General features: G+C 43.2%; 1 protein-coding gene across 1 annotated transcript in view; it reads right to left on the bottom strand.

The window, feature by feature from the left end:
* LOC124009842 (myomegalin-like) overlaps positions 1–14,166 on the bottom strand; it is a 116,183-nt gene extending 102,017 nt beyond the window's left edge. Inside the window, exons 1-4 of the mRNA XM_046322041.1 lie at positions 13,959–14,166; positions 9,545–9,597; positions 8,949–9,016; positions 2,694–2,804 (exon numbers count right to left, since the gene is read on the bottom strand). Of these exons, the coding sequence (XP_046177997.1) occupies positions 2,694–2,804; positions 8,949–9,016; positions 9,545–9,597; positions 13,959–14,005 (279 nt within the window). The 5' untranslated portion in view covers positions 14,006–14,166. The remainder of the gene's footprint in view (positions 1–2,693; positions 2,805–8,948; positions 9,017–9,544; positions 9,598–13,958) is intronic.
* Positions 14,167–14,528: the final 362 nt, after the last annotated feature.

The following is a 14,528-nucleotide window of genomic DNA, read 5'->3' as shown; positions in this document are numbered from 1 at the left end:
GCTCCTGTTTCAGCATGACAATTCCCTCGTTCTCAAAGCGAGGTCCATACAGAAATAGTTTGTTGAGATCAGTGTGGAAGAACTTGACTGGCATGCACAGAGCCCTGACCTCAACCCCATCAAACACCTTTGGGATAAATTGGAAGGCCGACTGTGAGCCAAGCCTAATCGCCCAACATCAGTTGCCGACCTCACTCAGGTTCTTGTGGCTGAGTAGAAACAAATGCCCGCAGCAATGTTTAGACATCTAGTGGAAAGCCTTCCCAGAAGAGTGGAGGCTGTTATAGCAGCAAAGGGGGGACCAACTCCATATTAATGCCCATGATTTTGGAATGAGATGTTCGATGAGCCGGTGTCCACATACTTTTGGTAATGTAGTGTATATATGATCTCACACACCCTCCCCTCACACCCCCTTGTAACATGCATCTTGGAGGTCAGATGAGCCAGCAGGCTACCATCTCGTACCCCAGACTGCTGCCCTTTCCCTGGGATTAGGAGCTGTCTGTGTGCCAACCTGAGGGTGAGACCAGCCTAAGAGCTGTGTGTGTGTGTGTGTGTGTGTGTGTGTGTGTGTGTGTGTGTGTGTGTGTGTGTGTGTGTGTGTGTGTGTGTGTGTGTGTGTGTGTGTGTGTGTGTGTGTGTGTGTGTGTGTGCGTGTGCGTGTGCGTGTGTGCGTGGGTGGGTTCCAAAGGTCCTCACAAGGATAGTAAAAAAGGAAGGAAAAAGGCCCGCACCCAACCCTAACCTGCAAATATAGACAATATGCTATAAGCTACAGTCAAAGACTGCAGAACGATTTCTTTGACAGGTGTTGCAGGATTGTTTTTTGTTGCCGGATTTTGATATGTTTCTGCTTATAATTTCCTCCATTTTGGAAGGCTATTTTTCAGTAAACATGTCTATAATTAGATATATGTGGCTTCGCTTTTGTCATTATTGTAACGGTTGTCGTCGGGAGAAAGAGAGGACCAAGGTGCAGTGTTATAATTTAATAAAGAATGAACCACTGTACCATAGGCCTAGTTGAAGTCCCATCTTGTGACTGTCCAATTTGTAGTGCCTCACAATCATCACACTGCTATCATCCTCTATTACCACTTCACCAAATCTTTCCCAAACACGACTTTTCTGTCCCTCCCTTCTCTTTATTTTCAACCCTCCATTTCGCAGCGTTTCTTTTATTGAATTGAACTCCGACAATGTCGTCTTTGCCTCCGTTGATTTACGTGAACCTTTTCTATCCGTTCCCAAAAGCATGTGGTGAGTAGCGTGTAGGCAGGCTACACATACAGTTACACCCTAAAGTTTAGGCTTATGCACTAATGCCATATGGCCTAATATAATGTGTGTGTGTCTGTGCCTGTGTCTCTTCACAGTCCCACTGTTCCATAAGGTGTATTTTTATCTGTTTTAAAAAATCTGATTCTACTGTTTGCATTAGTTACCTGATGTGGAATAGAGTTCTATGTAGTCATGGCTCTATGTAGTACTGTGCGCCTCCCATAGTCTGTTCTGGAGTTGGGGACTGTGAAGAGACCTCTGGTGGCATGTCTTGTGTGGTATGCATGGGTGTCTGAGCTGTGTGTTAGTCGTTTAAACAGACAGCTCGGTGCATTCAACATCTTCTCACAAATACAAGTAGTGATAAAGTAAACCTGTCCTCTACTTTGAGCCAGGAGAGATTGACTTGCATTTTATTAATGATATCTCTCTTTGTACATTTAAGTTGTCAAACGAGCACTACATTCTACTCATAGACACCAGACAGAACACACAACCACAACAGAGGAACCCCAGCAGAGGAACCACACCAGAGGAACCCCAGCAGAGGAACCACACCAGAGGAACCCCAGCAGAGGAACCACACCAGAGGAACCCCAGCAGAGTAGATAGTGTCTAAAATGCCCATTATATGGCTTCCTGTAGCAGGATCATAGCTAGAAGATAAAGATTTTGTCAAATGAATGGCCTTTTTTTGTGCATTTTAGCTAACCCTGACCCTTTTCCAAACCTTAACCTAATACTCCTAACCTGCTACGTTAATTATCCTAACCTGCTATGAAAAGTCAAATCTGATGTTAATTTGACAAAAGCAGGATCCCTTCTAGCCATGAACCTGTAGCAGGGACCACTGTAGGACAATGACATCATAGAGAAAGAATGTGTACCATCTCCTCAGAGGGACACGCACAGAACATTGTATCAGCTCATTTCATCCTCCCTTCACCTAGAGTTGGGCTCAATTCCATTTCAATTCCTCAGTCAGTTGAATTGATTCTTATACAATAACACAACTATTACTACTAGAAAGTACCCTCTGTAACCTGGTAGTTAACATAGATGACAACAGACTAACCTGACTGCATGACTGCATGTGCTTAGTGAGTTGAACATCTATGGCTCTGCTCAATGCCTGAACTGACTGGAACACAGAAAGGATTGACCCTACCGCTGCTTTTAACATAATGGACAAAACCCTTCATCTTCATCCACCTCCTCTTTCCCAACATTGTGACACACACACACACACACACACACACACACACACACACACACACACACACACACACACACACACACACACACACACACACACACACACACACACACACACACACACACACACACACACACACACACACACACACACACACACACACACACACACACACACACACACACACACTCACCGTGCGGTAGACATGATCACTGGTGTCCTCGTACTTCTGCAGGATCCTCTCCTCCAGGAAGTAGATGCGGAGCTTGAGGCTGAAGTTCTCCTTCTTCAGGTCATTGAGATGCTGCGACAGAGTACGGTAACCGTTAGACATGTCACTTTAAAACCAACGGCAACCCGCAGACATGTCCCTTATAAGTCAGAGAATACGGTAACCATTTGACATGGCCGTGTTATTGGGAAAATACGGTAACCGTTAAAAAATACGGTAGCTGTTTGACATGTCCATGATATAGATCAGAAAGTCCGGTAACCTTTAGACATGTTATGTCCTCCTCCCGGTGGACATAATATATCGGTCCTCGGTGTCACAACGCAAAAACAACTAAAAGACGAAAACAATAAAAGTGACTTCCTAAGCTCTAGGAAGCCATGGAGAATCTACACACACACACTAACACTAAAATACCCACACACACAGGAGGAGTGTGCTGGGCCGTTTAGCGGTGCAGCCCGGGTGGTCAGAGCTGTGGCCATGCTGGCTCCATGGTGTGTTCTGGAGCCAAGGAGGCCGAACACAGGAGCTTATTTTACTGAAACAGACATGCCTGGAATCTCAGGCAGCATGGAGAGGGGGGCTCCATGGGTAAGCACGCACTTGACATGTAAGAAGATCCAGTGGAGGCTGCTGAGGGGAGGACGACTAATAATATTGGCTGGAATGGAGTGAACGGAATGGAAACCATGTTTTTGATGTATTTGATATCATTCCACAGCTTCCGCTCCAGCCATTGCCACGAGCCCCCCCCCTTGGAACTTCTGTGAGTACAATGTTTACTTTTTATTGTTTATTTCACTTTCCTTTATTATCTACTTCACTTGATTTGTCAATGTTAACATATGTTTCCCATGACAATAAAGCCTTTGAATTGAATTGAAAGAGGTAAATAGAAAGAGGTGCTAGAGTCGGGGAGGTCTGAATGGTCATACATATCCTCTCTCTGTCCCCTCTCCTTACTCTGTGTTAAAAGCACGCGTGAACGACCAGCTGAAACTCTGAACTCTGACAACATACAGTAGGTGCTTATTCTGTAATGTGCCAGCCAACATAAACATAATACAGTACTCTGTCTATTTCTCAGTCTGTCTGTCGGTGCACAGGTACTTTGTATATAAGGGCTGCATCCTAAATTAAAATCTATTCAAATGTGCCTTTTGCTCAGATCTGCAATTGAGATCAACGGACAGTATGATACGCAATGGTCTGTGTTACCCACAGATTTCAATTCGACGAATGGGCGTAATGAATCATCTGAGAGGTAGAGACAGAGACTGTAATAGGAGGCATGGCTCTGTGCCAGTTGGGCTATTTATAGGGAGCCAATCTCACAGTGACTGTCCCTCCGAGGCAGAGAATAGGGGTGGAGAGGGGAGAGAACAGGTATGTTATAGGGATGTACTGTGTATGCCCTGAAAACCACCCCTAAGTGGTTAACCGCGGCAAGTAGCCGAGTCGTTAGAGTGTTAAGCCAGTAACTGAAAGGCTGCTGGTTCGAATACCCAAGGTGAAAAATCTCTTGATGTGTCCTTGAGAAAGACACTTAATCCTAATTTGCTCCAGGGGTGCCGTACTACTACGGCTGACCCTGTAAAACAGGTTCTTGGTTTTTCCCTTCAGTTAAGCCCTAGACAACCAGGAGTGGGGAGTTCCTGACTAATTAGTGACCTTAATTCATCCATCAAGTACAAGGGACGAACGAAAACCCACACCTATCCTGTGTTTGCTCCAACCCTGCCTGAAGACACCAGATAGGGGGCAGTAATATGGTGATGTCCTCTACCTTGCAAACACAATCAATTATTATATGTAGCTAAGCACAGAAAAGCGTACATACTTTAAAGACTTGAGCGATTCAACGCCAGAATAGCCCCAAAATAGTTTTGGGTATGTAAGATTGTTCTGGCAATTCTCACATAGAAACTTCATTGTAGGAAGGATGTTTGACATGCTTTTTACATTTGTGTCACAAACCAAAAGGGTACTTTTTTATGTGGAATAATTTAATGTGAAAAATTGTGAAAATTTCAGAGTCTAGACATACATGTTGTCTGTATCATGTATGGTTCACATATCATAGGGTCTTACAGAAGGCATGTATTGTACAGGTCTAAAAATATCTCCACTTTCATCATTATTTTCTCTTTCTAAATGGATTCAATGTTTTTTCCCCTCATCAATCTACACACAATACCCCATAATGAGAAAGCAAAAACAGGTTTTTGTAAATTTTTGCAGAGATGTTCGATCGGGTTCAAGTCCGGGGTATGGCTGGGCCACTCAAGGACATTCAAAGACTTGTCCCAAAGCCACTCCTGCATTGTCTTGGCTGTGTGCTTAGGGTTGTTGTCCTGTTGGAAGGTGAACCTTCACATCAGTCTAAGGTCCTGAACACTCTGGAGAAAGTTTTAATCAAGGATCTCTCTGTACTTTGCTCCGTTTATCTTTCCCTCGATCCTGACTAGTCTCCCAGTCCCTGCCGCTGAAAAACATTCCCACAGCATGATGCTGCCACCACCATGCTTCACTGTAGGGATGGTGCCAGGCTTCCTCCAGACATGACGCTTGGCTCTCGGGAAAAAGTGTTCAATCTTGGTTTCATCGGACCAGAGAATCTTGTTTCTCATGGTCTGAGTGTCCTTTAAGTGAATTTTGGCAAACTCCAAGAGGGGTATCATGTGGCATTTACTGAGGAGTGGCTTCCGTCTGGCTACTCTACCTTCTGGAAAGTTCTCCCATCTCCAGAGAGGAACTCTGTCAGAGTGTCTCTAACAAAGTGACCGTCGGGTTCTTGCTCACCTCACTGACTAAGGTCCTTCTCCCCGATTGCTCAGTTTGGCCGTGCTGCCAGCTCTAGGAAGAGTCTTGGTGGTTACAAACTTCTTCCATTTGAGAATGATGGAGGCCACTGCGTTCTTGGGGACCTTCAACGCTGCAGAAATGTTTTGTTCTCCTTCCCCAGATCTGTGCCTCGACACAATCCTGTCTTGGAGTTCTACGGACAATTCCATTGATCTCATGGCTTAGTTTTTGCTCTGACATGCACTGTCGACAGTGGAACCTTATATAGACAGGTGTATGCCTTTCCACATCATGTCCAATCAATTGAATTTAACACAGGTGGACTCCAATCGAGTTGTAGAAACATCTCAAGGATAACCTAGGGAAACAGAATGCACCTGAGTCTTATAGAAAAGGGTCTGAAAACTTATGTCCATGTTTTTATTTTTAATATATTTGTAATAAGTTCTGAAAACCTGTTTTGGCTTTGTCATTATGGGGTATTGTGTGTAGATTGAGTAGAGAAAAATTGTAGTAACAAAAGGTGGAAAAAGTGAAGGGATCTGAATATTTTCCGAATGCACTGTACATCTGTTCTGTGGACATACACCTGTAATAACATTACGAACCTTGTCACATACTAACACCGTCTCAATATAATGCAATTCAATTTATGTGGTGGTGGGGGTCAATGACATTGCACGTATTTTGGGGGTATGCCGATACAGACTGACTAGCTGGATGTTTTAAGGATATGTTTTTTTTTACTACAGACTGACTCCCAGACAAACTGACTGGGCAGCTATGACATCATCATTAGTGGACCTCGTCCCTCCGCAGATTCAGTGACTGTGTCCATTAATATCTAGAGTTACAAAACACTTCCTAAATAATTCACCACAGAGACACGGGCCAGGCACCAAGCTTATTTAACAGCCACGTAGCACCAGGATGACATCATCACGGCTGCCCGTTTAAAAACAACAACACACGTGGCGGGTGGCACAACAGCCACCAGGGCATGCCCTCACCCTCACACACAATCACTTCCTCTCACACGTCCTCTGATAAGAAAAGGTGTGTGTGTGTGTGTGTGTGTGTGTGTGTGTGTGTGTGTGTGTGTGTGTGTGTGTGTGTGTGTGTGTGTGTGTGTGTGTGTGTGTGTGTGTGTGTGTGTGTGTGTGTGTGTGTGTGTGTGTGTGTGTGTGTGTGTGTGTGTGTGTGTGTGTGTGTGCAAGCATACTTACGTGTACACTGTGTGCTTGTGTATGTACGGTATGTATGTGTGGAGGTGGAACTTCTTGGAGAAGCTAGCGCCGGCACCCATGAAAGAGAGGGTTGCTTTGGGTCGCGTCCCTCTTTCAGAGTGGAACCTCTGCTTCGGTGAGAAGCTGGCTACACATCCCATTTTACCAGAGCAGCAAAGCCACCAAAACAGAAAGGAGGAACATCTACATTTAATAAGCTCAATGGCTTGTGAATGACTCCCATTAGTAAGCTATTCTGATCTGGAATGTGTTTGAACCATGGAATGTTTATAAAGTGTTTTTGAGGGTGCTGAGAATGATTAGAGAATGAGAGAGTTGGGGAAGAAGAGAGGAAGAGAGGAGGAGAGGAGGATTGATGTGTGAATAAAGTGAGTGACAGAGTGGTGGGGTTTGGAATAGGAGGCGACGCTAAAGAGATGGAGAATGGAAAGAAAGAAAGAAGTATGTGTTGTAGAAAAACAGGTGTTCATATCACATGGTGTGGAGTCAAACAAAAAGGTTTATTTTTAAATATACAGTATATATGTATATGTGTGTGTGTGTTTGGCATGAATTCAGGGCCCACTTTGTGACTTTGAGAGAGATTATAAGACTGTTTCCCTGGAGCAGGTGCTTCAGACAGGAATCTGCTAAACAAAGACTTTCCAATATGCCACATGCCATCATCCACATGATCTGAATGGCCAACCTGATCATTAGGATTCAGAGTTGTTCCTGGTCACTAGGGTTCAGAGTTGTTCCTGGTCACTAGGGTTCAGAGTTGTTCCTGGTCATTAGGATTCAGAGCTGTTCCTGGTCACTAGGGTTCAGAGTTGTTCCTGGTCACTAGGATTCAGAGCTGTTCCTGGTCACTAGGGTTCAGAGTTGTTCCTGGTCACTAGGGTTCAGAGTTGTTCCTGGTCACTAGAGTTCAGAGTTGTTCCTGGTCACTAGGATTCAGAGCTGTTCCTGGTCACTAGGGTTCAGAGTTGTTCCTGGTCACTAGGGTTCAGAGTTGTTCCTGGTCACTAGGGTTCAGAGTTGTTCCTGGTCACTAGGGCTCAGAGTTGTTCCTGGTCACTAGGGTTCAGAGTTGTTCCTGGTCACTAGGGCTCAGAGTTGTTCCTGGTCACTAGGGTTCAGAGTTGTTCCTGGTCACTAGGGTTCAGAGTTGTTCCTGGTGATTATGGCTCAGAGTTTTCTCTGGTCACATGGTTAGGAAGTGCACAGGATCTTCTTAGTTATAGGTCATGGGAATTTAACCCTTACCCTACGAGATCTGTTCTACCTGATAATTAATTACACCCACCTAGTGTCTCAGGTCTAAATCAGTCCCGATTAGAGGGGAACAATTAAAACAAGCAGTGAAACTGTCTTCCAGGTTTAGAGTTGATTTGGAAGTTTGCAGGTTTTATCCAGATTTATGTTGTATAGAATGTTATTTCAGTAGACTGAATCATAATTTACTGTAACGTCCAGGCTGAATCCTTTACTGTAACATCCAGACTGAATCCTTTACTATAATATTAAGGCTGAATCATTTACTGTAACATCCAGACTGAATCATTTACTCTAACATCCAGACTGAATCATTTACTGTAACATCCAGGTTGAATAATTTACTGTAACATCCAGACTGAATAATTTACTGTAACATCCAGACTGAATCATTTACTGTAACATCCAGACGGAATCATTCACTGTAACATCCAGACTGAATCATTTACTCTAACATCCAGACTGAATCATTTACTGTAACATCCAGGTTGAATAATTTACTGTAACATCCAGACTGAATAATTTACTGTTACAGCCAGACGGAATCATTTACTGTAACATCCAGACTGAATCATTTACTGTAACATCCAGGCTGAATCATTTACTGTAACATCCAGACTGAATCATTTACTATAATATTCAGGCTGAATAATTCACTGTAACATCCAGACTGAATCATTTACTGTAACATCCAGACTGAATAATTTACTGTAACATCCAGACTGAATAATTTACTGTGACATCCAGACTGAATCATTTACTGTAACATCCGGGCTTTATCATCCCTCACAGACTGGTCTTCAGTCTGCTTCATTACAGTACATTATGAACCCACACGATGGCGACAATGAGTTAATATAATGAGGCTGCAAAGATTGGATCATTAAATTAGAGGAGAGCTCACCTGTTCAAACTCTCTCAGAGTGTGAGGTTGGAGAGAAGGTGAGTTTTCAGTTTCATCACTACATACATCTGAAGGGAGAGAACATACGAATCTTGTAAACTTTTTTTATTTCATGGTAATTACATGAATAATTACATAGTGACATAAAGTGTTATTACAGTGCAGAGTGATGCCTTGAATGAATTCTGAACCTTCTCAGTATGTCAATTCAAATCAGTTCAATTCAAGGGCTTTATTGGCATGGGAAACATATGTTAACATTGTCAAAGCAAGTGAAGTAGATAATAAACAAAAGTGAAATATACAATAAAAATGAAGAGTAAACATTACACTAACAGAAGTTCCAAAAGAATAAAGACATTTGAAATGTCATATTATGTTTCCTCCCAACACTGCCCTGCCATTTTATATTCCATGAAGTAGCCGGTGAGCAATTTGGTGATGGTGGTGCGAGTGAGGAAGTTACAAACCCTCAGATGTAAAGCTCCATTTGCTTTGTTTTGTTATATGAAGTGTGCATCACTTTCTCACTACTTTACCCTGCAATGGAGTCAAAGCTTTTGGACTATTAGGAAGTCCAAATAAAATGGCCTTACCTGTCATGTGACCTGTGCTCCTGGCTGAGGACTCCTCTTTCACAGCACTGTCCCTAAAACCCAAAGAGGGACACGGTAAGTATGTACACACACACACACACACACACACACACACACACACACACACACACACACACACACACACACACACACACACACACACACACACACACACACACACACACACACACACACACACACACACACACACACACACACACACACACACACACACACACACACAGAAAGATATTTTGAGTCTCTCTGTGGTCAGTATTGCCTTACAGATATAGTGGGACCATTTTGGGCATCACACTGTACCTGATACATTTTCAAACGAAACATAGGAATAGTCACAGGCACAAAAGGTCTCTGGTTATTTGAGCAGTACCCCATTAACACCACTATGGGAGAGGGGGAGATATTCAGGGTGAGGAAGGGTAAAGGAAGATAGAGGTCAGGGCGGCAGCCACATGGGGTTAGAGTTGAACCCAATCATGAGATTTCACAACTCTCTGCTACATCCAGCTACTCCCCCAAAACTAACATCACACAGCTGCTGCTTTTCAGTGTTACCCCCCCCCCCCTTTATTTAACCTTTATTTAACAAGTCAGTTAAGAACACGTTCTTATTTACAATGACTGCCTACCCCGGCCAAACCCAGACGACGCTGGGCCAATTGTGCGCTGCTCTATGGGAATCCCAATCACAGCCAGTTGTGATACAGCCTGGAATCGAACCAGGGTCTGTAGTGACACCTCTAGCACCGAGATGCAGTGCCTCAGAACGCTGTGCTACTCGGGAGCAGAAAACTACAACAATGCACAAAAAAAGTTTGACAGACCCACTGTGCTAAAAATGGACCAGCCCATCTGCCATTTTCCCAAAATGCCAGATGGCCAGACCACCACTGCACACACACACACACACACACACACACACACACACACACACACACACACACACACACACACACACACACACACACACACACACACACACACACACACACACACACACACACACACACACACACACACACACAGAACCCCGACTGGGTTTCTGATAAAGCTGCTAACTTCTAAATGAGGGATAGCCTTCCTTATTACCTAAAGCCAAGAGGGACTCACCCTCACGGAGGAGGGTGAGTCTACAAAACCAGCTTTGTAGCAGTACACTAGTATTTCTGCAAATAATACCGTAACATTGCATTGTTGACTTACCTAACAGGCAGTACAATATCAATTTGACTAAAGTAGAAATAACTGCCACACATGCCACAGTTCTACGATTACATAGGCCTCCATCAGTTGCTGGTTCAGAAAATAACCTTGTTGTGTTTGGACAGCTGAGCTGCTGATTGCAGACTGGTGAGATGGTAGTCCACTGGCCCTACTGGTGGGACATAAACAAAAAAGTCTGGCCCTTTTCAGAACCAGGACCAGCCCTAGCATTTCAGGGGCCCTAAGCAAGATTTGTTTGGGGGCCCCTACACCTTGAGGGTAAATTATTTTAGTTGACGGTGGAGGGAAATGTTTTTGTTTTAAAGTGAATTTCCTGCAATTCTACACATTTTGCCACGGGGAGTAGAGAACATATTGCAGTTTTAAAGCAAACTTTCTGCAATTCTACACATTTTGCCATGGGGAGTAGAGAACATATTGCAGTTTTAAAGCAAACTTTCTGCAATTCTACACATTATGCTTGTCGGCTTGTCACCAAAAGCACTCACAAACTTCTACAGATGCACAATCGAGAGCATCCTGGCGGGCTGTATCACCGCCTGGTACGGCAACTGCTCCGCCCTCAACCGTAAGGCTCTCCAGAGGGTAGTGAGGTCTGCACAACGCATCACCGGGGGCAAACTACCTGCCCTCCAGGACACCTACACCACCCGATGTTACAGGAAGGCCATAAAGATCATCAAGGACATCAACCACCCGAACCACTGCCTGTTCACCCCGCTATCATCCAGAAGGCGAGGTCAGTACAGGTGCATCAAAGCTGGGACCGAGAGACTGAAAAACAGCTTCTATCTCAAGGCCATCAGACTGTTAAACAGCCACCACTAACATTGAGTGGCTGCTGCCAACACACTGTCATTGACACTGACCCAACTCCAGCCACTTTAATAATGGGAATTGATGGGAAATGATGTAAATATATCACTAGCCACTTTAAACAATGCTACCTTATATAATGTTACTTACCCTACATTAGTCATCTCATATGCATACGTATATACTGTACTCTACATCATCGACTGCATCCTTATGTAATACATGTATCACTAGCCACTTTAACTATGCCACTTTGTTTACTTTGTCTACATACTCATCTCATATGTATATACTGTACTCGATACCATCTACTGTATGCTGCTCTGTACCATCACTCATTCATATATCCTTATGTACATATTCTTTATCCCCTTACACTGTGTATAAGACAGTAGTTTTGGAATTGTTAGTTAGATTACTTGTTGGTTATCACTGCATTGTCGGAACTAGAAGCACAAGCATTTCACTACACTCGCATTAACATCTGCTAACCATGTGTATGTGACAAGTGGTGGTCCTTCTGTAGCTCAGTTGGTAGAGCATGGCGCTTGTAACGCCAGGGTAGTGGGTTCGATTCCTGGGACCACCCATACGTAGAATGTATGCACACATGACTGTAAGTCGCTTTGTATAAAAGCGTCTGCTAAATGGCATATATTATTTATATTAAATAAAATAGGATTTGATTAGATTTGATTAGATTTGATTTGATTTGGAGTAGAGAACAAATTGCAGTTTTAAAGCAAACTTTCTGCAATTCTACACATTATGCCATGGGGAGTAGAGAACATATTGCCATTTTAAAGCAAACTTTCTGCAATTCTACACATTATGCCATGGGGAGTAGAGAGCATATTGCAGTTTTAAAGCAAACGTTCTGCAATTCTACACATTATGCCATGGGGAGTAGAGAACAAATTTCAGTTTTAAAGCAAACTTTCTGCAATTCTACACATTATGCCATGAGGTGGAGAGAAGTTTAGCAATTTTATAACACATTTCATGCAATTATACTAATTTTGCATCGGGCAGAGACATTTTTTGCCGTTTTACAGCTAATTTCCTGCAATTCTACCAATTTTGCCAAGATTTATGCCATGTTAATGATATCTGAGTGAGAGTGACTAACAAAATCAATGGGGGCCCCCTGGAGGTCATGGTCCCTGGGCACATGCCATTCGTGCCCGGTCGGTATTTGTCCATGATTAATAAGTTTAGATAGCTGGCTAAACTAAGATTAATACAAGTTTAGCTAGCTGGCTAACTTACCAATCTAAAAATGTTTAGTTGACATGGCTAATCAGTGATTGACTTAACAAGAGAAAAAACACCCATGCACAACCAAATTTCGAAATTGAACCTTGTATATTCTACTATTAGGAGGGGGGCCCTAAGTGACTACATATGCTTATGCTTGGTGCCGGCCCTGCTCAGACCCAAATTACTGTTAGCATAGGGGTTACAAATTCTAAATTATTTTTAAATAATCAAACCGCCCACTTTGATTCTCCCATGACTCGCCAAATGAGGAACAACTGTGATGTTCAGGGCAGCGTGCATGTGCTCTAAATAACCGGACAATTAAGCTACGGTACATCACAGGAGCCATGCCACTGTTTCTTCCACACCTCCTTGAACACAACATACGGGCCTAACTGGCTCAGCGGTTGCCACTGATAGTGTCTCTCTCGTCTTGTGAATTTATTGGGCTGCCTATCATCAAGAACCTCAGTTCCAAATGGGCAGAAACTATAAAAAGGATGCTGTAGTATGCAAATGTGACACATTGCGCACATCGGGTTGTCACGTGACTAGCAGACCGTTCTAACCGCCCTATTGGTATAGCCATCTGTACAACAGCAAACCATGTATTGATAAGTAAATGTATGGAAACCGCCCAATCCTCTTTAGCTAACCAAGATGTAATTAATGACCTAATTGACATAGGCTATAGTTAGAGGACGCCGGAGTTTATGGCGAGGTGTTCTTATTTATACAAAAGACAATATCAATAGGTATGTGCATCTTATAACAATGCCAATATATAGGCCAGAAATTTTCGGTTTGTGAATTTTGAGGACATGGCGCAAATCAGCTGTCAACACCTAATACTGAGGAGTATGTGTTAAGTGCAAGGCCTTAATTATATGTAAAGCGGACAAATCAATTATTGTGTAGAACACAATTCCAGTAAATATTTTCGATTTCACCCTCAATAATCACTGCAATTGTGAAACCACCACCTCGAAAATTAAACCTTTATTCCAAAAACCCAGCCAACAATAATATTAGACTATTCAATCATTCCACTATTCAATCATTCAAGCCCGCATTCTAGAACAATGTGTTTTACCTTTCAGACGCGCCCCAGGTCTGTCCTGGCGATGAGGTCCAATCCATATATGCCGTCAGTTAAAGGGTCACCTTGCGTGGTAACCCGTTTTTTATATATAATCCTGCCAAGGCTGCCATCAGTCCATTTAAAGGTTCTGATATAAAGGGAAATTGTCGGTGGTCAGTTTCCCAATCATTACTGCGTTTGGAAGAGGTTGGACCTCGAGATGATGCGCGCCTTGAAATGTGCCACCGATGCGGTGGGGTATTGTCATACACACCGCCCTCAGCCCCTCAGCCCCTCCGCTCTCACACACCCTTCCTCCAGCTCAACTACAGTCGCACGGTTGCCTCGAATGTTTCTAAGGGTGATGTTTTAGGTAGAATATCTCAATTCTGAATGATCAGAAAACATATATTTTTAATGGGTGATTACAGTCTACTCTAAGGCCATATTTATGTGATTTTGCACTTTAGCCCAATTTCCAAAAAAGGTTTAGAAAAAATGTCTTAGTTCCAAATTGAAAAGTGAATGTAGGATACAGAAGATAGGGGCATCTCAAACGTCCAATATGTTTATTATGTAATT

This window comes from Oncorhynchus gorbuscha, linkage group LG22 (genome assembly GCF_021184085.1).
Source record: "Oncorhynchus gorbuscha isolate QuinsamMale2020 ecotype Even-year linkage group LG22, OgorEven_v1.0, whole genome shotgun sequence".
Taxonomy (NCBI): domain Eukaryota; kingdom Metazoa; phylum Chordata; class Actinopteri; order Salmoniformes; family Salmonidae; genus Oncorhynchus; species Oncorhynchus gorbuscha.
This window is presented reverse-complemented; position numbering and strand designations above follow the sequence as displayed.